Source organism: Nannobrachium achirus (assembly GCF_963921795.1).
Source record: "Nannobrachium achirus genome assembly, chromosome: 7".
NCBI lineage: Eukaryota > Metazoa > Chordata > Actinopteri > Myctophiformes > Myctophidae > Nannobrachium > Nannobrachium achirus.
In genome coordinates, this window is record NC_137816.1 from 23,803,910 (window position 1) to 23,827,911 (window position 24,002).

Here is a 24,002-nt window from a genome sequence, read left to right on the forward strand (position 1 = left end):
TAGTACAACTGATAAAAAGCCATTTGTGTTATGGTTCTGGGGAAATTGCACAGCAACCGTCATAAATCATGTTGGATGGGTTTGGTCTCCTGGGCAAAAAATGCATCAACAAACACATCCGTCAAGTGATGCATGTTGATTGATTGATTGAAGACTTGCATAGGAAGAGTTTGCATAGGAAAAGGTTACAGTTCATGTACAAAGTCAAGTAAAACGATTCCTCAAAAAAGCTTTTGGTCTTATTTCAATTGGGGTCCTTTTTTAACTCATAGAATGACAGACATAAAACAGTACTATGCAGAAAATGTAAAAACAAAACTGTCGTAAAAAAACACAATGCAAAATAAATGGTATTTACAATAGAAAGGTCAGGGGAGGTAAGGATGAGCTTTGTTTTCTTTTACCAGTTTCGAGTAGCAGCCAGCCGCCTGTAAGTGGCTTTTCATTGCAGTTTTAAAGGAAGGTATAGGGATTTACACTCCTATAAGGCCTTTGGTAGGGCGTTACACATTTTAGCGGCATAGCAGGAGACGCATTTGACCCTTTTTTTTGCCAAATCTGGGTTGGACGTGATCTGTGGACCTGCCTCTGGTGTTGTAATTGTGAACACCGTATTTTGTACACCAGGCCCGTTGCAAGATGTTGTACGTACAGCAAGATGTGTCAGCTACTATGAGTCACCACACGACACGTTTAGAAAGTGATTAGCAGTAAGGTGAGCCGGAAATGGAAGGTTAAGCAGGAGTTGGTTTGTTTTGGGCTGTTTGGAGCCTTGTTTTTAGGGCCTTTGAGGCATCGCGATACCATACGTGGACTCCATAGTCAAAGTGGGGATGAATGAGTGCTCTTGCTAGAGTCTTCTTCAATTTATTTTTTCTAACCAGTGGACCAAACGATCCTCTGTTTGTCTTTTCTTGTTATTTCATTGTCTGATTTGTCACCCACTTTGATTGTGAAGTTGAATCGGAATCGACCTTGCTGAGGTTAGGAACCCAAAGAGGATGGATTCGGTTTTACCTGTGTATTGGCACTGGCAGTTTGTTGTCATTGAGCCAGGTGCAGATCTTATTTAGTTCAGAGCTAAGGGCCTTTTTTCAAGGGCCTTCCAGGGGGGAAGTTTTATTGGAGATCAAATATTGTTGACATAGAGTGGAAAAAAACATGACTCCTTTCCTCACAAATATTGCTTTTCAAATAGAGCCAAAGAAGTAGGCTACATTTCAAGTTGCTACACAACATTTATCTCTAAATTTGCAGACATTGATAGTTCATTTTGTGCTCAAGTCATAGAAACGGCTCCCCATTTATTTTTTATGTGCCATATCTCCCGTATATTTTTAACTGATTTAGAATCCCACTTTTTAACCTGGTGAATTATGTTTATTCTTTTAATCTAAAGGATATTATGTGTTATTACACCAATCTGAATGATGGAGCGCTTGAATTTATTTGCAATTTAATAGCCATAACAACAAGGCAAAGGTAGCTTATAATAAGAAGACATGGCAACAGTGCTCTACTCAAACGGATGAAAATCTTCTACTGCATGCATCCTCCTCCTCTCCACGGTCACATGGTCGCTCCATCACGCCTCTCTGGAGATGCTTTCTTGCTCTCTGATTGGTCCCCAGCAATACTACCAGAAAACACTACATATCCCTCCTCCGATCTGCCTTATCACGATTTCTCTGCCTTTCGTTGTTAAAATAAACGGTTCCAGCACTTTACAGGTCGAATGACTTTAATTATTCCACATTTAAAACGTATTCGTTCTCAAGCAAAAGCCCTGTAAAAAAAAGGTGTCTGTCAAGACCTGTTCGCACGGACCTATATTTTCTCGGATGGGTATGTGTTCTTGTGTGATCTGAATAAAAACGAGTTCCGGCGAGAGCGAGAGATCACCTTGAACTGTCTCTGCTGGCTGTAAACGTTCAGCATCAGTCTGTCTGTGTGTCTACTAGGGATAAGGTGAGTATCTCTCTACAACGAAGAAGACCACATTACACTAGCCTATATACCGATAGAAGCTTGTGGCACACTCAAGTTGTAACTGCTGTGTGTTTTCTTGTTTTATGTCCTTTTTATACTAAAACAGGGTACTTTAACCAGACTGGTAAGTTATAAGAGACGAGCTATGAAAAAAGAACCACCAGCAGCCGGTGACCGGCTGGGTGGCAAGATAACGTTTCTAATATAACCGCCGTTCTTAATATATTTGCAGTCGTAATAATTAACCCAACGCTGTGTGAACTGCGTTTATCACAAACTTATAATCTGAGCTGTGAAGGATGTCTTTTCTATGAAACAGCGTCGGGTTTTATAACAGCAGGAAGCTGCTGTTACAGTCAGATGGATGAATGCATCTGAGCGACTGAGCCATGATGATGCCTCGGGGATGAATTGTGTTTTAGCCTCGTTTTCTAACCATATTCATGAGTTTTGACTGTAATATGTGAAAGTTAAGATAACTCTCACGTAGGACATGCTTAAGTTATTAGTTTGGTGCGTGTAGTGTTATAATCACGTTACATTCTGTGTGCGAGTCGCTTCCTGGTTGTGGGTGTGGTCCCGTGCAGAGCTTGTGACTCCCATTGGCTGGCGTTTGGCTCGTGCACAACGTGCGGTTCTCCGGTTCAGGAAAATGTGACGCAGAAAAGAGGAGAAACGTGACTGCTGGCGCATCGACTGGCACTGACGCAGTGACACACCGTGTACCCACGTTAATATTAATGTAACATGATGTGGCATGTTAGTTAGTTACCAGCTTGTGTCATTTCATTCATTCATACTGATGTCCTGATGTGAAAGTAACAATTCTGCAATATAATACTGTTAAAAATGAAAGTCTGGAATTCTAAATTTACGTAAAACTACAGAAGTATTGGCCTCAAAATGTACTTAAACTATCAAAAGTAGAAAGTACTCATCATTGCACAGAATGTCCTATTTCAAGGTCTGCATTGACTCCATGTACCCACATTAATATTAATGTAACAGTACAGGTGGCATGTTAGTTACCTGCTTGTATCATTTTATTCCTTTTTGTCCTATCATCATCACCACTTGCAAACATTGTGTGTTGAATTAGCTGTGTTGATGAACCTACATCCTTTGCTAAACTCATTTTAGATCAAGTTGATCTTAAGTTTGCACATTGTTGCCTAATCTTTTTGACTGCAGTGACTTCAACTTGCTGCAGTGACTGTCCCACCAGGCCACCACCCTGGTTAAACGCACACTGAATGACACAGGCAGTCTGGCACATGTCATCTTGAGTGCCTCAGTGCCTGCAGACAGTGTAGATAATGTGGCTACTGTCTGCTTCCCATCTGTAGTTCTTCAGATTTTATAACAAGATCTCCTCGACTGACCCCACTTAAGGCCTCTCCATACTTCGACTGAAACCGCCGTTTTCGGTCAAAAGGTCCTTTTCTACCATTAAATGATATCCCTCGGGACTTCTGAAAAGCATTGGACCGAACGAGAGTTCGGAAATTTGCACGAACCACACAATACTTAAGATGACTTGTTGTCAGCTCAAATCCTGTGCAAGGTTTGGTCTAAATACTATCTACAATCTACACCATGTGTCAGATTAACATGTATACAGCTATTAGGCAAAACTGAAAACAGACACAAGTTAAGCTAACTACTTTATGCCTATTTTACTAAGTCTAATGTAGTCAGATCATGTGTCTTGCCTGTCAGCTATGTTCAATGTTGTATTTGCCGCTGGTCTAACAAAAATCTGCAGGTGCCCAGCCCATTGTTCATTGTATAATAGACTTTGGCTGATGGTCCTGACTCCTATGTTGACAAAATGGTGGCCTTTCCCAGAGGGTGACTGTTAGTTCATTGTGTCAAGTGATTAGTGACTATTTTTGAGTCAGGGAGTTGGTCAGGGCTGTGCTCAACCTGTGTGAATAGATAAAGAATGCTTAATGAGATTAAGCTATATATTGCATAATTGGGCTTATTCAGTCCATGTCTTGGGTTTCACCCAGGGTTTTTGTAACCTTTCAGCCAAAGAAAGTACCGAGTAAATTTAGTGTCATCTTGGGAGCCAGGCTCAGTAAAATCAATGGTAGTGTTACAGTCATGCAGGGATACACTGGGTCCCTCGTGGTGCATAACATACTGTATAGGTTTAAGAGGCCCAACCTAGATGAACAGATATCACCACGATTCACTCTGAATGGAAATGTACAGGATTACAAGACAGGAAGCATGACTCGGTGGGTGGGGGGCGGCCCCTCCGAACACTCAGGGATATTGTCCAGAAACTATTTGACCAGAAACTGTCACATCTCCAAGTCTGCAAATATATAATCCATTAGTCATATCATAAGTCCATTAATGTTACCCAACTTCATGGCCACTTTTTACTGAACTAATGTAAACGTGTCTTCTTACTAACAATTACAGTACTTGTGGACTCTTTGGCAGGTGGCTAGGCAACTAAACCAAAATTGAAATAATGTGACGGTGACAAGTCGGTCTTTCAAGATGTCTGAGCAAGACAACGTGACATCTCCATGTGCTGCTGACTCATTGCAAATTGCTCTGAATAATGGTGCCAAGTAAAAGGCTGCAATGAAAGTGGCAATTGAATTCTGTGCTATAACGGCATCCACTGACCTAGATGACAGACTTGACATTGATTGATTTGACATGCTCTAGTGGCAGGGATGACCACAGGTGATGTTTGTGCAGTAGGCTAGGCTGGATGTAGCTCTGGTCCATAGTGTTAGTGGAATTCTCCCTAACACTATGTTCCTCTACCTCCATATTTCTTGGCAAAACCGGAAAACCCCGCCGTCTGGTCCGAAAATAACAAAAACTGTTTCGCCCCTCATCAAACCAAATGTATCGGTGGACAGTTGAAAGCTTACTCTACTTAGTGGAAGCGGGCTGTGCCCCCACCACATGATTAAAATACATTTCTAGGGCAAAATGAAAAATATTCTACCGGATGGAGACTCCATTTCTTCTCGTTTTTCACTATTTGTCGTCGCCATCAAGGTGCCAACTCACTACTGCCGCGCAGGTCAGAGGACCGAATTACACAGAGCATTAGTCTCACTGGGTGTTATTCAACTCTGCGACGTTGGAAGCGCTGTTTCGTAAAAACCAGGAAAAGCGTCTCCATCCGGTGGAATATTTTTCATTTTGCCCTAGAAATGTATTTTAATCGTGTGGTGGGGGGCTCAGACCTCGTCCACTAAGTAGAGTAAGCTTTCAACTGTCCACTGATACGTTTGGTTTGATATGGGGCGAAACAGTTTTTGTTATTTTTGGACCAGACGGCGGGGGTTTTCCGGTTTTGCCAAGGAATACGGAGGTAGAGGAACATAGCGTTAGGGAGAACTCCACTAACGCTATGGACCAGAGCTAGGCTGGATGCAGCTGTCATTGTTCCCATGTAACCCCCTCCCTACCTGATGCAGCTCCATGTTTGCTGATTAATGCTAACCTAAGTGTTACTGTGGACCGGAGCTAGAGAGTTGAAGTGACCCTGCCAGATTTAGGCACTCCAGTCCTTTCCCTTTGGGGTGGATTGGGGCAGTTCCCTCACTCATCCTATAAATGTATGTATGCTTTATGATACTTAAATGTGCAGTGGACAAATTTGACAAGCAAAATGTCTGTCTATATAACCTACACCAGGGTTCTTATATTTTTCAGACCAAGGACCCTTTAGTAAGAGAGAGGGAGACACACGGACCCCCACTACATGGTTTATACAATGGACCAATCCCCAATCACATACACACCCATTGTAACAGTTACAATGGGTGTGTATGTAGGCCTGGGGCGGTATGGACATTTTGTTACCGCGATTACCGTCTTCCCATTTACCGCCGGTACTGCGGTAATTACCGCACCCCCGTATCTATTAATTAAGGTTCGGCGATAAGCCAAAATATTGCAATCATCTTCCCAAAAGTCGCCTCTCCACAGTGGAGAGGCGACACAGCCTGACTGCCCGAGATATACTTCTCCGTACAGCACAGCGGGTCTGGCTTTCAAAGGAGCAGATCTACAAGCTCACACCACATCGCATCCGCGATGCGTTCTGAGCTTTTAGATCTGCACTGTCGGGTTACCATAGTAACGTAGGCTAGCTACTTGGGCTTTTCAGACACAAACAGCTATGTGAACAAACCAGAAGAGGAAGGGTAGTCAGATCGTGTACAGTGATTCTGTAAACTCACGTCACGTCTCAACTCTCAAATCACAAATCACAGTGATTGAGTGCTGCTATATACAGGTTTTAGTTACAAGACTTGACAGAAAAGGTTATAAAATCGCCGACGCGCCGCTGGACGGAGCACAACGTGCGACGCGGTGGAGCTGGAGAAAGTAAAATAGTTTCATTTTCGGTTTTGTCCACGCGGCCCGCGCTCCGCCAGTAATCCGTATGAATAAAAAAAGATATGCCACAACACAAGGTATGTATTAACATCCTTGTGTCGAGTGGATTACAGAGAAAGTATATGCTGCATTGCTGCTCCGTCATAGAGTTGTGCTCCGTACTCTACTGCCCTGCGTGCACTGTGTGTGTGTGAGTGACGTATGTGGGCGGCTTCCAACGTGTGGTACACGGCCCAGAGCAGAGCGGCATGGAGCGCATGCGGTCCTCGCTTCTCCCCCGTTTTAAAACTCGCTCGTTCTCAATAAAAATAGCCTATTTTTTTGTCTTTTTTGACCGCGGTAAGGACCCTGACACCGCGGTAGGCCGCGGTATACCGCGATACGGCGGTACGGCGGTTACCGAACCCAGCCCTATGTGTATGTGATTGGGGATTGGTCCATTGTGTTCAGATTACACTTTTACACTTTTTCATACTTTTCGTAGATATTGTCATTGACTTATTTTTGGTGGATTCATTTTGTATTTTCAGACGGTTAACCACTTAAACCCTCAATACTTGTACTTCCTTACACAGCTACACCAAACCTCTTTGCCGAAAATGGCAGATCTACAAACTCACAACGCAATCTGCTATTTTTGTAATTTTTCGATGTTCCCATCAGAAAAGGAATGCTAGGGTTCAAGTGGTTCATTTAAATCGCACAAACATTTGGTGGCCCTCCTGTAGTAACTCTTGAGGACCCCCTAGGTGTCCCGGACCTCCTGTTGAAGACTCCTGACCTAGAACACAAGTTGCAAGTCTAATACATTACAGAGTGTTATGCTATGCATGCATGGTATGCCATAGTAGTGTAGACTTGCCTGCATATACTCCATCGTACAGTCCGAGCATTGGTTGTGTACAAGGCAAGCCAGCTCAGTTTGCTAGTTATTATTAGTCCATGCTCTCTGTTCGTCAGCTGTGGGGTGGGGGTGTATGACCTTAGCTGTCCTAAATTGGTGTAACATGGCTGTGGTGGTGCTCAGTGGGGGAAAGCTCTACCAGCAGCTCAGAAGGTCACTCGTATGTCCGGCATGAGGGTATGGCGGCTGCTTGGACACAGAGGGGTCCGTTTGTGGCCTTCTTCATCCCACCTGAAGGGATTTACTCCTCCTGATCCCCTGGCCGAGGCATGCATTTGCACGCTCACCGTTTCAGCTTCTCCTGTCAGGCGCGGTATCTGTGCTACTGCTGCAGAGGGGAGGGCTTCATTCAGTGGTAGTGTCGGAGGCTACAGCACGCTGGGGCCGGCGTCGCTGTGGAGGTCGGTGGCAGCTACGTGCGTCTTCATCCCAATAAGATGGAAGACCCACCGGGGGTACGTACTGGCGTCATAACCTGCAGCAGGCCATAACCCATAAGTGGGTGAGTGGGGTAATAAAGGACTTAACTCTGCCGTCACCGATGTGGATTAGCCTGTCATGGTGGGCAGCTAGCTGTTAATGGAAAGTTAATATTACCATATGTTGTTGTGTAACTCGGCTCTGCCTAGATGCTGGCATTTTGTGGACATGCTTGCACTTTCACGATGTTTGTGAGCTTCTTTTAGTCAATCGCAGATTGGAGAACTTGTTGTATACAAAGACAGTCAGTGGCAATCAAAACAATGGGTGCTGAGGGGCCAGTCAGTGTGTGGAGCTACAGTGTGATGTGCTTTTGCTGGGTAGGGATTGGAAGGGATTATTAGCAGTCTTGCTCTAAAGTTAGCCCTGCATCTGTGTCAGGGTTACTGTGGCTACTGCTGGTGCCAAACCTGCCTGTGGCCTGTACTCGTTGCACTTCAATGACTGACTGTCCCAAAGGTTAGCCCCTGGGATCCATCTCTGTTGGGTATGTTGATCAGCTATGTGAATATTATCTTTCATAACAACCTGAGGGCTTGGGTTGGTTGGATTAACCGCACGCGCGCATGCACGTACGCACGCACACACACACACACACACACACACACACACACACACACACACACACACACACACCTGTTAGGTGCCACTCACTGCCACCCAACTGTGTTCACTGGTCCTCCAAAGGGCTGTGTTTTGTCTAACAAATGTTGTGATAGCTCAAGGTGATGGCATCATCTGGCTTAAGTGATTGTTGGAAGACATCATGAAGAGTGTAAAGACTCGTCCCCCTACACAGGCTTAAGTTAGGTGTAGGATCAGGTAATTTGAAATTTGGGTCTTTCACAGCCTTGTGATTATGACCAGCAATGATAAAACTCTTACTGGATAGGCGGGCAACAAAAACAGGCTGTTACCAGAAACAGGCAGTTACCAGAAATCAATCTACTTCAATTGTCATATTCTGATTGTCCAAATTCATAGCGCTGTTGCACACAGCACGCAAATCTAATAAAATAACATATCTAGTAAAATAACATTAAGATAAGTCAACAAGCATCAGCAATAGGATTTGCAATTCACCACTACTTAAGTATTTTTTCTTTATCCTTTTTTAGAACATTGATGCTGCTTGCTCCTTTTCTTCCATGAAATGATTAAGTTATTGGCCAAATTGAATTGATGAGGATGATGGAAATGCTAATCTATCAAATCCAATCGTAAATCGCACTAGCAGCCAAACTGCTGAAGACAGACTGAGACTGGTTCCTGTTCACTCTGCAGTCTTCCTTTGCAGCCATCCGCATGGGCTCTGCATCATTGTAGGGCTCACACCCCTCCCATCCTTGTGTGGTCTCTGCTGCGCTGTGTGCAGTATAGGATTATGTGACCGTGCTCACGTACAGCAGTGTGCTGCTTGCTTACTCACTCTTACATCACCATTCAACTGTTGCCTGTGGAGAAGCCTATTGGCTGTGCAGCGGATGCTGTCTGGAATCCCCTGCCATGATGCATTGTACCCAGGATGTCGTGAGCACTAGGCAGTAGGCACACATTGCCAATTTGCAGTAGGAAATATTTAGAGTTCACTGTTCTAGGGTTTTATACTGTCTGCTTCACTTAAAGCCTGTGTAAGATCTTAGTGTCGTTATTGAAGTCAAGGCAAAGAAACAGCAGAACCTGCTTGTTCGGGGATATCCAGAACACTCCTTGTGATAATGATTGGGTGGCGACATTGGTTTCACAAGCTGGTCTCTCACCATTTCTCGTTACTTGCAGGAGAGGCCGTGTGGAGGCTGTCGTCTTCTCCCCCTGTGTCTATGTGCCCTCCCAAAATGGGAGGGCACATGTGATTTTCTGCCGTACTTTTATTTCTGTTTTATCTATTAGTTTGGTCATTAAGGTCCACAGAATGAGAGGCCTGCTCTGCTGGAAACATCGCGAAAAAAAGTTATGGCGATTTGTATATTCACTGTCCCATTGACTCCACTAGAAATATTTAAAAAAGGAAAAGAAGTCTGCTTTAATTAGCATGTGAGGGGTCAAACTGGGGGGTTTTCAGGATCCTGAATCCATTGCAATCATTTGTTTAGCATGAAAAACATTCCTTGGGCTAGATTTCAGCCCCTCAAAACTGTGAAAAGTGATGAGTCATTACCTTAAAGTTTTTTCCACTTTTCACAGTTTTGGGCTGCTGAAAGTTAACCCAAGAAATGTTTTTCATGCAAAACAAATGCTTGAAATGGATTCAGAATCATGAAGAACCCCTAGTTTGACCCCTCACATGCTACTTAAAGCACATTTATTTTATTTTTTAAATATTTCTAGTGGAGTCAATGGGACAGTGAATATACAAATGGCCATAACTTTTTTTCGCGATGTTTCCGGTAGATCAGGCCTATCATTCTGTGGACCTTAATGACCAAACTAATAGATAAAACAGAAATAAAAAGTACGGCAGAAAATCACATGTCCTACCCTATTCCTTGAGCTTTTGGGCTTGTGGGTCCCCGGCTATTAGGCTATTCGCCACTACATTCTAGGTCTGTCCTGAAATTGAATGGAGCAGAGGAAACGTTTTGGAAAGTGGCGTGTCAAAGAAGCAATCAGTGAGAGTGTCTGTACTCTGTACACATAACAGACAATGTATAATTTAGTGACCCAATCTCCCCTGCTGGGTGGTTTGGATTGAGGCCTGGTGGTGGCTTTCAGTTGATCCAAGTCTGGTTTCACATTTCTTTGAGAACATTTTCAAAGCATCCTGATTCTCAGTCCAAAAACTGATTTACTAGACTGCTGTTGAGGTTAACCTAACAAATTTGTTGCTTTCCCTGAGTCTGACCAGCAAGTATTTTAGTCTGCCTTTTACTACATTGAAGGGAATTTGGAACATGGTCAATGGCCATGGCAACAGAACTGTGCCAGTTAATATCTTGTGTACACTTGGTTGTCTTGATACAAACACTGACACGTGGTCATCTTAATCCAATCTCCCCAACCAAGCCTAAAAAAACCCACAAACTGGGCTATGTTATGTAATGACAGAAATCAGAGTCTCCCACCATAGAGGGAAGCAGTGCAGCGTGCAAACATTCCTCATGACCATCAGACAGAGAGATGTGGCATGCTAGGCAAACAAGCCTTTTCTCACTGGCTGTTTGTTTTAGCCTGCCATCATGTCCCATCATGCAGGGTTGATGCAGAGTGCATGGCTGTAAATCTGTCCGAGATTAACCGGATATTAAAAGAGGAAGTTTGTATTGAGCTTTGCACAGTGCCGTAACTGCCTGCACTTTGTACTGCCCAGCCAGTATTGTGACATTGTCTCAGGATTTTAGGTAACCAGTGCCGCGCTATTACAATAGGCTGAGCACATAGGTAGGAAACAGGCTTGAATGACTGAGGAAATTGAGGAGGAAAAGGGACAGCAGGCATGTCATAGATTACCTGAAATATGAATATTATGTACAGTATATGAAATGGTTCTGTGGGGGACGAGATGAAATGCTGGGCCTGTAGGTGTTTTATGTGATGGTACGGTTGCCATGGGCGACTGCTCTGGGTAGGGGAGGGCAAGGAGGGGAGAGCAGAATGTACAATGTGTACCGCTAGCACCATAAGCTGTGTGCTGCTCACAGCATCTCAATGAGGTGGGATTGGGCAGTATGTGTCTCAGCATGTTAACTCTGTAGTGCGATGAAATATTCATGTCTTTATTGCCTAACTGAACTATTGACAGTTGTGTTCAGGATTGGAAGATTTGCATACTTACGTTTTTATGTTGACCTTTATCAGAACGTTCTCCAGTGTAAACCGATGATTGCGCAAACCTCATATAACGTTGCACAGAATAGCTCACAGTACAGCATTGTCGTACAAGTTGGGTTGATACGATTTTATCTTAATCTTTTATTTATCTTGATCTTAAGTTTATAATTTCCATACATGGTACCCACAGCATGATTAGTTATCACTGCTGCCTAATAAAGTCTTATCTAAATGACCTACTGGCCCTTTTTCATGTCACCTTTCATGTCAGCATCGGTGTACAGAACATGTGCCGTTTGCAATAGGCACATGAAAAGCCCTGTGAGGAACAAATTCAAACCAGCAGGTGGTGTAATATAACTTTGAGTCATCAAGCTAGTAGGTTTGTACTGTGACTGTTACCCCTAATTTGTACTTGTTTACTCGCAGTGGCACACACTGAAAAGACACGTGGCCACAATGCGTGTGAGCTTGTAGATTTGCAATTTTGGGCTTAAAGATCACCTGCTCTACCAGCCACTTGGCAAATAAACTGTCATTACTCACTAGTCACGAGATCCTATTATTAAAAAAATAAAATAATAATCTTTAACTTACAGTAGATGATGACACTTTGGCTGATATATTCTGGTTTTAGTCGGGTGCCAGGCCGGCACCAACAGACGAGAATCGTCTGACCACATCTCCTCACACAATCCTTTGTCTTTTGGATTACAGGAATTCTGCGGCTGTACGCGTGATTGCTATGCCTCATTCAAAGACGGTAGACATGGGCTCTGCCTTCATCCAGACCCAGCAGCTTAATGCTGCCATGGCCGACACCTTTCTGGAACACTTGTGCCTTCTGGACATCGACTCTGAGCCCACCACTGCCCGCAACACTGGCATCATCTGCACTATCGGTGGGTGGTAGCACAAAATGCTTGCAAATGAACTGAGTAGACAGAATTGCAGGTGGACATAGCTTACACAAAATATTTAACACAGGCAGTAAAATTTGCAGACCGTAAAATCTGTTACACACATTTACTGCAATAATTTTTATTGTGTAGTGCTAAAAAGAACAAAAGCATAATCCCCCTGTTTTGCTTGTTTTAATAAACATAGTTTTGGACTGAACTTGTGACTACTTTATGTAGTCAACAACTGTAATTAAACCAGTGAGTACTTCTAGCCACATACTCCTAAGCACTGATTGAATTAAAGGTGCTACACCATGCATTTAAAAAGTATTTATGTCATATTGTTTATGTCCCAAAAACCTTTTTCAAAAGGTTTGAGGCTAAATTACCACTCCTGAATAGAGAGCCTCCCTCATTTTGAATGGCTCTCAGAGCATTTTCAGCTGCAGTACCACCTTTGGCCTGAACTGCGCCACCCGTCCAAAATCTTTTTGAAAAAAAAAAATTTTTTTTGAAAAAAAAATTTTTTTTCTTCAAAAACGGCCGTCAATGACGTCAGCGACGGCAGCAAATCTGGACAGCCTGTTTTGAGAACCTGTGGGATGCTTTTAACCTCCGCCTTCCCAAAACTAGAGAAAGACACAACGGTCAGAAATGGGACTTTGTGAGGATAGAAGGTGCTAGTGGGACCCCAAAAAAGGTTTTAAAATAGGAGAAGTGAAATTTCATGGTGTATCACCTTTAACGCAACAGATTAAATAAAACACAAAAATAATTGTTTATTATCCCTTCTTCCAGGGCCTGCCTCTCGCTCAGTGGAGATGCTGAAGGAGATGATCAAGTCTGGAATGAATATTGCTCGCTTGAACTTCTCCCATGGCACACATGAGGTTAGCACTGTCTTGTTAACATTGTCCCTATTGTGAAACTACATGTGTAGATACTTTCAGCCAAGCAGTCTGTTTACAGACCAACTGGGCTGATAATTCCACACTGCTGATAATTCCACAGAAGCTAGAACTAGACATGCTTTATCAGAAATGCTTTTTTAAGTCTTGCAGTAATCGTGTGGTTTACTGATAGCATACAGATCCTCTTTGGGTGTGATAGGTAACACATGGACCACAAGTTGTTAGAAAACATGTACAATCGTCTGTAAATGTGTTTTCTACCAAATTATTGATGACTAATTATTTTAATTTGTTCACTGCCTGAAGGGTCCTTGACTGTCAGAGCAAAGTTGTCCTAAGATTTAGTTTTCACATCTGAATAATCATGTCATTGTAGTGCAACTAATTATAAAGCCGAAAAGGGGCACTATCTTTGCGAAATTACTGAACGACGATAAATCATTTACTGTCAGTGAAACGGATGTAATGTTTGTTTCATGAGAAGAACATGCTTAATGGAATCATCAAACTCAAATGAATGATATAGAGTATTGTATAGTAGTAGAATCTTGAGTTTGATTCAGAAACTAAAGAAGTGTGCAAATAAACGGTAAAGTAGCTAATTAATAGCTAGACCATGTTTCCCAGTCATTGTACTTGATTTGCTCTCTAAACAAAGTATTGGCTTATTGTTCTTATTAGCATATAAAGCAAAAATGTTTGTTTAGTTTCGAGCTATTCAAGAAGGACTGACGTTTAGACTGGCCCTATATTCTGCAATTCTGACTTGAGACCATGAAACATGTTTATGACTATCGTTGCTAGTTTGCGGATATGCCTTATCTTCTAATTGCCCTGCCCTATACTACCGCCTCTTTAGTTAGCAGAAACGCTATCCGAATCAACTTGACGATTATAGATGTAAAACAGTGGTAGAAATATTTTTGGTCCAAGGTCTCAACATTCACAGTAGCAGGAATAATTTTAAAAGTGAAAGAATAGAGCACAAAGGAACATAACAGGAACGCACAGTAGAATCCGATACGTAGTCTTACTTACATAAGGTGCATGATTTTAACAAAAGGGCAATGGATAAATGGCACTATAAAAGAGATAAATGCTTCTTGTGCTGGTGGAAAACATATCCAGCATATACTGTATAAAGTGGCAGCAGCAAAATCATAGTTTCATGTGCACAGGCAATTTTTTTATCACAAACACAATACAAGGTGCATTCCAATTTCTGTGCCATGATTTGGGGAGTTAGAAAGGTTAAAAGTTTATACAGGTTTGATGCTGCCCTGTTTAATTGTTGTTGAACAACACACTTCTCACTGTAAGTTATCTCTGTGGTCAGATTCATAGCACCCCTTATTTAGATTATGGTTTAAGCTTCTGTATCCATATCAACAGCCTCTTCAGCAGTGAGCCTTGCTCAGTTGACACCTCTTGAAGCCTCTTTGAAGTCATTAAATGTTTGCATAACTTCCTAAAGCATTAATGTCCCTTGAACCTTTTTCTGTTATACAGTACCATCGTGACACCATCAAGAATATCCGTGAGGCATGTGAGAGCTTTGGTCCTGGCAGCATCCACTACAGACCCATTGGCATTGCCCTGGACACCAAGGGTCCTGAGATCAGGACTGGACTCATCGCAGGCGTAAGTTCTCTGTGGCATTGGCCCTCCCCTCATATGCTTAAAGTGCATGGAACCCTGGGTCACTTTGACCTCTTTGAACCATGAAATGTCCCTGAAGATGTGAATTTAACCACAGATAGCAACCACCTTCAAAATTCACAAGTGGGGAATTTACTGACAAATTGTATGTAGTAAGCTTAAGATTGTGTTAACCACAGACCTTATTTCAGGCATCTTACCAATTAAACATAGGCTAGGGAACCGGAAGTGTTTTCTAGATTTTAGTGCTTAAAACATTGGCACCTATAGAGCCTTCAACAGTGAAACAATCCTCATTTGAATATTTAATCATGGTTATTGGTTACAATTTCTAATCATTTGGACTATAGAGCCTTCACCAGTGAAACGGCCCTCATTTGAATATTTAATCATGGTTATTGGTTACAATTTCTAAACATTTGGACTATACATCTCTTTATAGATGGATATCTTTATAATCCCACAAGGTAAAATCAGATGAAAGTACTGTAGCTGCCACGCTTTAATTTGAGTTTATCCGTTTGCAATTATGGCAGTAGTTTACTGATGTCCCATCACTGTTGAATGAATTCAGAGGAAATGTCATAATCAATATGATGGCCACAGTGGCTGGTTGACCTAGCGGCTAGCCCATGTTTGCAAAACACCAGTATTGTTTTGAAAACTCGAGTTATGCTGGAAATTTGAAACTAGTACAAAGTTCATGTTTACTTGCAAAAATGCATTTCTTTTAGTACATATGACACTTCACTGTCTGTAATGGTTATTTTCCACTTCGCCTTATTCAAGATTTAAAAGATGCTTAAATGTAATTCTTCAAATCACACCACCAACAATGACTGTTGGTAGCTTAATCCCACCTTTTCACTGTCTCTCTGAGTCTGTTCACTGTCTTATCAACATAAACTGTGTTGCTGATGTAACAGAGTGGAACAGCTGAAGTGGAGCTGAAGAAGGGAAACATAATCAAGCTGACGTGGGATGACCAATATCAGGATAACTGCAGTGATGAGGTCCTCTGGCTGGACTACAAGAACATCGGCAATGTGGTGGAGATCGGCAGCAAGATCTACATTGATGATGGACTCATGTCCCTTCAGGTCCAGGAGATAGGTAAGTGTTGGAAAGTGACCAAGACCCACTTGAGCTTTCTCCAAACCATAAAGGAAATGATTAAAATCCAGAGATTTTTAAGAAATCCATTTATTTTTAAATAGAGTTATCATTCTGATCAACATTTACTTCACATCAACCCAATGTACCAAATTGTAATCATAATAATAACAACAACAACAAAAAAACACATTTTCAGACTTGTCCTTTTAAAGGATACATCCACACTGTCCCTTAAACACATTTGGCTTACCTTGCATTTCTGGTGCAATTTTGGTGTTTGATGGTGTCCTGTCGTTAATTGGCCTAATGTAAGATTAACAATCTGATGGTGTCCTGTGGTTAATTGGCCTAATGTAAGATTAACAATCTGATGGTGTCCTGACTCCTGTGGTTAATTGGCCTAATGTAAGATTAACAATCTGAAACATGAACCATATGTCAGGTTTTAGTGTTCAAAATGAAAGACCAAGGGTTTATTTTGAGACTCTGTTTCACGTATAGCAAGAGCTAAATCAATGTGTATGCCCACTGTAGCCTCAATAGTCATAAATGCACTTGTTGCATTAACCACTTGCACAAAAAGGTTTACATTTAATGCAAGCTTATAGATCTGCTATTTTCAAGGCTTAAGTGGCTGTGGATGAATTTTGAAGTCCATTAAATACAAAATCTCCTGGAATACATTGATTGTTACTGAATTGATGATAAAATATCTACTGTTATGTGTGAGTCTATGAAGGTGGAATTTTCGTTTTTTATTTATTTTTTAATAGGCAATGACTACCTGATGTGTGAGATTGAGAACGGAGGCACCTTGGGCAGTAAGAAGGGAGTGAACCTCCCTGGAGCTGCTGTGGACCTGCCTGCCGTCTCAGAAAAGGACATCACAGACCTGAAGTTTGGCTTGGAGCAGGGAGTGGATATGGTCTTTGCCTCTTTCATCCGCAAGGCCGCAGATGTCGCTGAAGTCAGAGCCGTGTTGGGGGAGAAGGGCAAGAACATCAAGATCATCAGCAAGCTGGAGAACCATGAGGGAGTGCGCAGGTATGCTTGTTTACCAATACACAGGACATGATATAACAACTCCTCAATGCCACAGAGGGAGTCGAGGTTGGCTGGAGCAGATGTGGCGTATGGTATTTTTAAATGTACGCCTTTCATCTCAGACATTTTGTTAAATTGGCTTCTCCGACAGCTCCAGAAAGTTCCAGCAGTGTATGGTGGACTTACAGAATCACTGTGTTTCATACCCAATCCTGCACCTATTTATATTGGCAAAATCTAAGAGCAGACAACACCACCCCCTGCTCCCCAACAGGCCTATTTCTATCTTTGTTATTTACGTCTTGTTTTGAGACCCTTCATAAAACCTTCTACACCTCATCTGCAGGTTCGATGAAATCATGGAGGCTAGCGACGGCATCATGGTTGCCCGTGGTGACCTGGGTATTGAGATCCCAACAGAGAAGGTGTTCCTGGCGCAGAAGATGATGATTGGCCGCTGCAACAAAGCCGGCAAGCCAATCACCTGTGCCACACAGGTCTGTTCAGTAGTAATGACCACATGCTTCAGTGTTTGAATAATTAATGAGACTATAAAATACTTGGTCCTGCTTATTTTCCCTCTACACCAAATCTCTTGATATTTGCCAATATACAAGCTCACAATTGTGAGAATATCTGTCCCTGGTGTCCCAGGATGCTAGCGACTATGCATAGTTCATCTTAAGTATCTTTCTGTACGTGAAAAAGCACCAGACAATACATAAAATATTTAACAAAGCATACGTGAAACTTGGTCAACATCTCTCCTCACTGCCAAACCACAGATGTTGGAGAGCATGATCAAGAAGCCCAGGCCCACCCGCGCAGAGGGCAGCGACGTAGCAAACGCCGTGCTGGATGGAGCTGACTGCATTATGCTGAGTGGAGAGACCGCAAAGGGAGACTACCCCCTCGAGGCAGTACGCACACAGCACATGGTGAGTGACAGATCCCACCCCATTCCTTTTGTAACTTTTAATTCATCTCAATCAGCTCATTGTGGGTTTTTATTGTCAACAACTGGTTACACTTATTGCATTCAACGTTTCAATCAAATCTGTATTCTTCAAGAATGAAGATCGATTTGATCGGAACATAAAATGCAATAAGTGTAGCATCTAACCAGAGTGCGGACGTTATTGTTGATGTTGATCTTCCATTAGTCATGGACACTGAAGTGGATTTGCATGCACTAGCTTCCTTTTACAGTATACTGTCTTTGTGGCCGTCATCGTATGCTTTTATTTTTATTTTGACAGGGTCAGCAATTTGTAAACTTTATTTTTTACAACCTTACTAACAGTCAATGATGGTTCGGTTTCAAGAAGCTGAATTTGCATGGAGGGATAATGTGGCTTATGCTACAATAGCCCCTTTGCTCAGGCATGTCCTCCTAACCTCTACTGTATTGGGCTCCTTGCTATTCCTGCAGTCATCCTGGTTGCATCATGCAGGAGTGACTCGGCATTATGCATCCTGGCCTCGGCAGCATGTGTTGCAACTGAAACCACTGTTTCATCAGTATGGATCTGAAGCCATGCTATCCATGTTGTCACACAAATCTATAGGGATGTGTATATACAGTATAGTGTACTCTTATCTAATTCTAGATTAACCCGCTTCTAAGCTGCTTGTCTACTTTCATTCTATCTGATGTCATTTTCTAACATTTTGGTTATCCTTCTATCTTAACCATTTAGACCCAAGGCCATATTGGTCATATTGGCTTGTGGGGACATTTTTGCCAAAAAAAGAAAATAAAAGCCTCAAACATACACAATGAGCGGACCATGATATTACCTGAAACACATAAAGAGAGCCCTGAATGACCATAACAGGTCTGTAACTTGAGTGTACAAGTGGACCCTACTATTACTGGTTGTCGGGTGGGAACCTCATGTCCAAAACTTTTCAGAAATTCAATATATAGTCTAAATGGGTTAAGTCATTATCTAACATTTTGTTTATCCTTTCGGTACCTTTTCTTTCTAAATCTTTTCACTTGTTTCCTCGACTGAATCGACTTTGCATGCAGTTTGTGCGGCATGACATGACTCCACATTGGCTTCAGTTGTCTGCTTTATTGCAATCACTTTTACTGTCATCCAGTCTGAACAAAATCAAATTGGATGGCATGTTTTAGAAAGTCGTTGCGGCAATGAAATTGCCATTTTAAAAAGTCCAACCAGCATTTTCTTTTATACCTGTCCTAAATACATACATTACCAAACCAGTGAAATAGTCATGTTTAATACATTTAATGGTTTTCTGTTTTGTCCCACTAACTGTATTCTATACTAAAACCACCATCTATTTCCACCTCTTGTCTACCTGTTGTCGATCTACACCTCTTCCCATCTGTTCTTTCTCCTATATTTTCACATTCCCCCATTCCACCTTCTCCCTCCTCATCTATCCTTTCTCCTACATCTTCACTTTTCCACCATTCCTCCACCTCTCTTCTGTCCTTTCTCACTATTTGTGTGCCTGGTGTGGGGTTTTTTGCCTGGTGTGTGGCATCTTGCTCCTCGCCTGTGCTAGATCGCTCGTGAGGCCGAGGCGGCCGTGTTCCATCGCCAGCTGTTCGAGGACCTGCGCCGCGGCGCCCCAAACACCACTGATCCTGCCGAGGCTATCGCTATCGGCTCCGTCGAGGCCTCCTTTAAGATCTTAGCCTCTGCCTTCATTGTGCTCACTGGCTCTGGAAGGTAGGCAGTCAGGCTCACACAGCTAGCTGGTCCCGGAGGACACAAATGCAGAGACCTGAGGGTCTTGTGAGGTGGAGAGAGTAGGGACAGATAGGGACCAATTGACTTAACTGGAAGGGAATGCCAAACTGCTTAGATTGACTATTGGGTCAATTTAATCCAAACCTAAAAAGATTTGTCACCAGAGTTGTGACACTGTTGTTGTACAATAGCAGTATGTATTTTCTAAGAGTAATTTTGCACCTTAACTCTCTGGACTTCAGGCTAAACCATATCACACTGCCATGCTCAGTATCTTGTCTTTCATAAATACATTGCATGTCCAGTAGGCTATCTTAAGCAGTTTTCATTCCCTCCCAGTGAGTGACTCCAGTGTGTTGTGGTGGTGTGTCTGAGTGTAACTCGCTGCTACCCTGCCTACCCTACCCTTCCCTCCCTTCCTCGGGTCCATCACACGTGCACATGCTCAGATTGCACGGGAGGCGGAGGCAGCCACCTACCACAGGCAGCTTTTTGAGGAGCTGAGGCGAAGCAGCAAACTGACTAGAGACCCTTCGGAGGCTGTGGCCGTAGGAGCCGTTGAGTCCTCCTTCAAATGCAGCGCCAGTGCCATTATCCTTCTAACCAAGACCGGCAGGTAAGGAGATGGAAGGTTGGGCAGATGGAGAGAGGTGAGGAGGATGGGACCTCGACCTCAGGAGGTAAGGTGCTCACAGATGCATGCCTGTCCACCCCCGACTCCTCTTTTATCCCACCATTAGCATGGAGAAATTTACCTGCATGATATCGGATGTGGTCCCCCCTTGATTGATTGAGAGAGAGTGTGTGTGTGTGTGTGAAGTGCAGCACTACACAGGGTGGTTTAAGTGAGAAGTATCTTGCAGCATCTTGGTGGTGTGAACAGTCTGAGACTCACAGTGGCAAGAGATGTACAGTATTCTAGTACCAGGTAGAGTATTGCAGAGTTCAGACTAGCGGCGACGAAGCTACAAAATGGCACCAACACACGCTACAAAAAATAAGTTGTGCTGGACTGCTTTTTCAGTGCTCCGATGAAGCCTTAATCAATCATGTTTTGTTTCACCACTTTCACTCCCCTTCTCTCTTCCCACCAAAAGGAAGAACTCAAAACACTTGGCATCAGTCATTTCCCTGTGATATTTAACCCCATCCTTTTAATGTAAACTGTGGCTTGAGCAACACTTTTTTTTTTTTGTAGCTATAGCTTTTGTCGCCACCAGTGTGAACGCAGCAGGCATAACACTTTAGTTTGGGTGGCAGAAGTCTACAGTGATGGTGTTTACATGCACATGGGTTTTATGTTTATATCATCAGTATTCCTATGTCATGTCTTTACAGAAAGTCAGTGATATTATTCTCACCAAGAAATGTGTATTAAACAAGATAAAACACTATTCATCAATATTACAGTATGTTTGATGTTTACATTGGCCAGTTTTAAAGCAGAATATTTAAGATCTCCAATAATCATTGATACTGTAGGTGTCAGTTAACGTTATACACTCAAAATCAACCTCAGCCTTTCACCAGTATATCTATTTTGTCACTGAGCTGCCTTGTGTGTAGTTGTATATCTGACACTGGAATGAAATCCTTAGTATTTGTCCTCGGGATTTGTCTTAGCCTGTGTTCTACTAATCATTATAATCAATATGTCAAATCAAATTGTCCCGTTCATTATTTAAAAATTAAATCGGTAGTTGAATTATAACATTCAAACGGCTGCAGAAAAGATTTTAAGTCAGTCTCGAGTACCAAGTTGTTTTGTTTTGTCATTGTGCAGGTCCGCCCACCTGATCTCCAGGTACAGGCCCCGTGCCCCCATCATCGCCGTGACCCGTAACGCCCAGACGGCCCGCCAGGCCCACTTGTACCGTGGCATCTTCCCCGTCTTATACAACAAGCCAGCCCATGACGTGTGGGCAGAGGACGTCGACCTGCGGGTCAACTTCGCCATGGAAATGGGTGAGACTTGATATTTGACAATGTGTTACAACCCGACCTACTGTAGGGGAAAACTGGTGCGTCATGAGTGAGACCCCTCTCTTCCCAGCAGCTCCCAAGAAACCAACAGCGACAAAGTATTCTCAGCCTTTTTAATGGTTCATTAAAGTCCTGTAGCTACAGGAACCAATAAACAAAAGTATATTGACATGTCATGAGCTACTTAAACCTAAATAATCAAAGGAACCAAAAGACAAAAAATAATCTTGCCTCTACCAAACCGAGGTAGAGGGTCTAAATGTGTAGTATGAACTGCAACAGAAACCCTATCATGCAGTACCTGACATAAACTGAATGCTGAGAATCACACCTTTACGTGAGCAATCCTGATATTTCTTGTGTCAACAAACTAAATGTTATTTATATTTGTTAGGTGTGATGTCTACTTGCTGTCCTAGCTACTTGGTAGCATATACTGTACTTTTATTTCTCTGAGAACTCTAATTACTCAACCACTTTTGACCCTGTTGTTGGTTGTCATCGATTTGTGTCGCTTACTCCAACCTTGCAATTTGTCTCAGTACACTTGTCTGTCCGCTAAACATTGTTGTTTTTAAATCGCATCTCTAGGCAAAGCACGTGGTTTCTTCAAGGCGGGAGATGTGGTCATTGTGCTGACTGGCTGGCGTCCTGGCTCTGGCTACACCAACACCATGCGCGTGGTACCCGTGCAATGAAACTCTGCCGACCGGGCAGCCCCCCGCTGATCGTCCCCCTATCTGTCTTTCATAACCACCACCCCTGTATCCCCCATCCACACCACCACACTCTGCCCTCTCATCCCACCGGCAGGGCTTACAGACTCCAGACCTCCAACCACGTTTAGGCAATAGTGCAGCAACAAAATTGTCCAGCTTCTTTCACCCCCAAGGGCTGCAGGTGGTGGCTGCTAGTCCGAACACAATTCCAGCTAAGTGTCGTTGCTAATCCTCTCACTTATCATTCTCTCTACTGAACCCAATCTTCAGTTTTTGTACACCCATTTCATCATCACAAAATTGCTATATCTACTCAAACACGTGTATTATTCCAAATAAAACAAGACAGACCAGATGTATGCTTGTGAACAGGCCGTCTGTTTAGGTGGAGTTGGTGGGGGAGACCTGGCGAGGATGGCACCTGCACTTCTGTAACTGTAAAACTTTAAAACATTTATGTTTTGTTTACCGAACACACTCCTCTCTGCCTACAAAGCGAACAAAGTGGTGGCTTAAATGCATCAAAGGGCTCCTCATGGGGCCCTGCCTCTGGTCTCCTCTGTCGCTCTACCAAACCGAGCCCTATTGACTATATTCACGCAGCAGCCATTTTGTTTGTTCATTTTGTTCTTATGGTCGGGTTTCCCCATTCCAGTGTGAATATGGTCAATAATGGCTGTCTAAGTATGTATGTGGTTCTCTTATACCAGCTTTCACTGTATTTTAAGAGTATATCTTGTAAGTGTTGCACTCCCAATCTACTGTAGACAATGTTACGTTCTTCTGTATTATAGTTGACTTTTTGTGAATGTGGATTGTTTGTTTTTGTGTTTGCTGGGCATCCAACACTACTTATATTTTGTCTAACTCTAGAGAAATGTTAGTTTTGGATGTCTGTGTATTACAGAGGTCTTTCAGTGCAGTTACTCATTTTATTTTTCTGTTGTGAGAGAAGTATTCGAAAGCCCTTTACATCTATTTACATTAGGAAAATATCCCAAGTTTAAGAGCTACATGTTCTATGGTTCATTAAAGTTGATTGTTATGAATGAGCACTTTTAGGGTCTTTCTTTAAGGACCAGAGAGGGTGTGCGATTGCAAGGATGTAACCCTGTCCCTCTTCAACCTGAGTGGATTATGGAGCGAACCCCCTTCTCATCCTCCTTATCCTTGCTATCATCGCTCTCTTTCTCTCTCGGTCTTGTCAGTGACAAAGCTGTGTCTTAACTGTCCACCTGCTTTTGATTATCACGCGAGGCTGTGAGGTCTAACATGTAAAGGGTAATACAATACTTAAAATGTGGTGTACTGATCTGTCTGGATTTCCATCAATAAAAGAGATGAGCACTTATTTCCTGAATGTGTCTTTAATGCAATTTCTATTAATTATGGGTCTAGTAGTACATGGGAGA

General features: G+C 42.7%; 2 protein-coding genes across 3 annotated transcripts in view; one reads left to right on the forward strand and one right to left on the reverse strand.

Annotated features, from left to right (window-relative positions):
- LOC308288651 (protein mono-ADP-ribosyltransferase PARP6) overlaps positions 1 to 5,453 on the reverse strand; it is a gene marked incomplete at both ends in the record, with an annotated part of 51,290 nt that extends 45,837 nt beyond the window's left edge. The window contains one exon of the mRNA XM_080730122.1: positions 5,439 to 5,453. Coding sequence (XP_080586248.1) covers positions 5,439 to 5,453 — 15 coding nt within the window. The remainder of the gene's footprint in view (positions 1 to 5,438) is intronic.
- pkma (pyruvate kinase M1/2a) lies at positions 1,946 to 23,921 on the forward strand. Of its 2 annotated transcripts, none has more exons than XM_080730440.1 (11): positions 1,946 to 1,968; positions 12,245 to 12,429; positions 13,228 to 13,319; positions 14,850 to 14,981; positions 15,926 to 16,112; positions 16,889 to 17,159; positions 17,506 to 17,656; positions 17,945 to 18,097; positions 19,701 to 19,867; positions 21,672 to 21,853; positions 22,463 to 23,921. In XM_080730440.1, exons 2-11 carry the CDS (start codon positions 12,273 to 12,275, stop codon positions 22,567 to 22,569), a joined length of 1,599 nt encoding a protein of 532 aa, XP_080586566.1. In that variant the 5' UTR covers positions 1,946 to 1,968; positions 12,245 to 12,272; the 3' UTR covers positions 22,570 to 23,921. The 2 variants fall into 2 exon arrangements, with proteins under 2 accessions (XP_080586566.1, XP_080586565.1); XM_080730439.1 differs by lacking the exon at positions 19,701 to 19,867 and adding an exon at positions 20,338 to 20,504.
- The last annotated feature ends 81 nt before the right edge of the window (positions 23,922 to 24,002 follow it).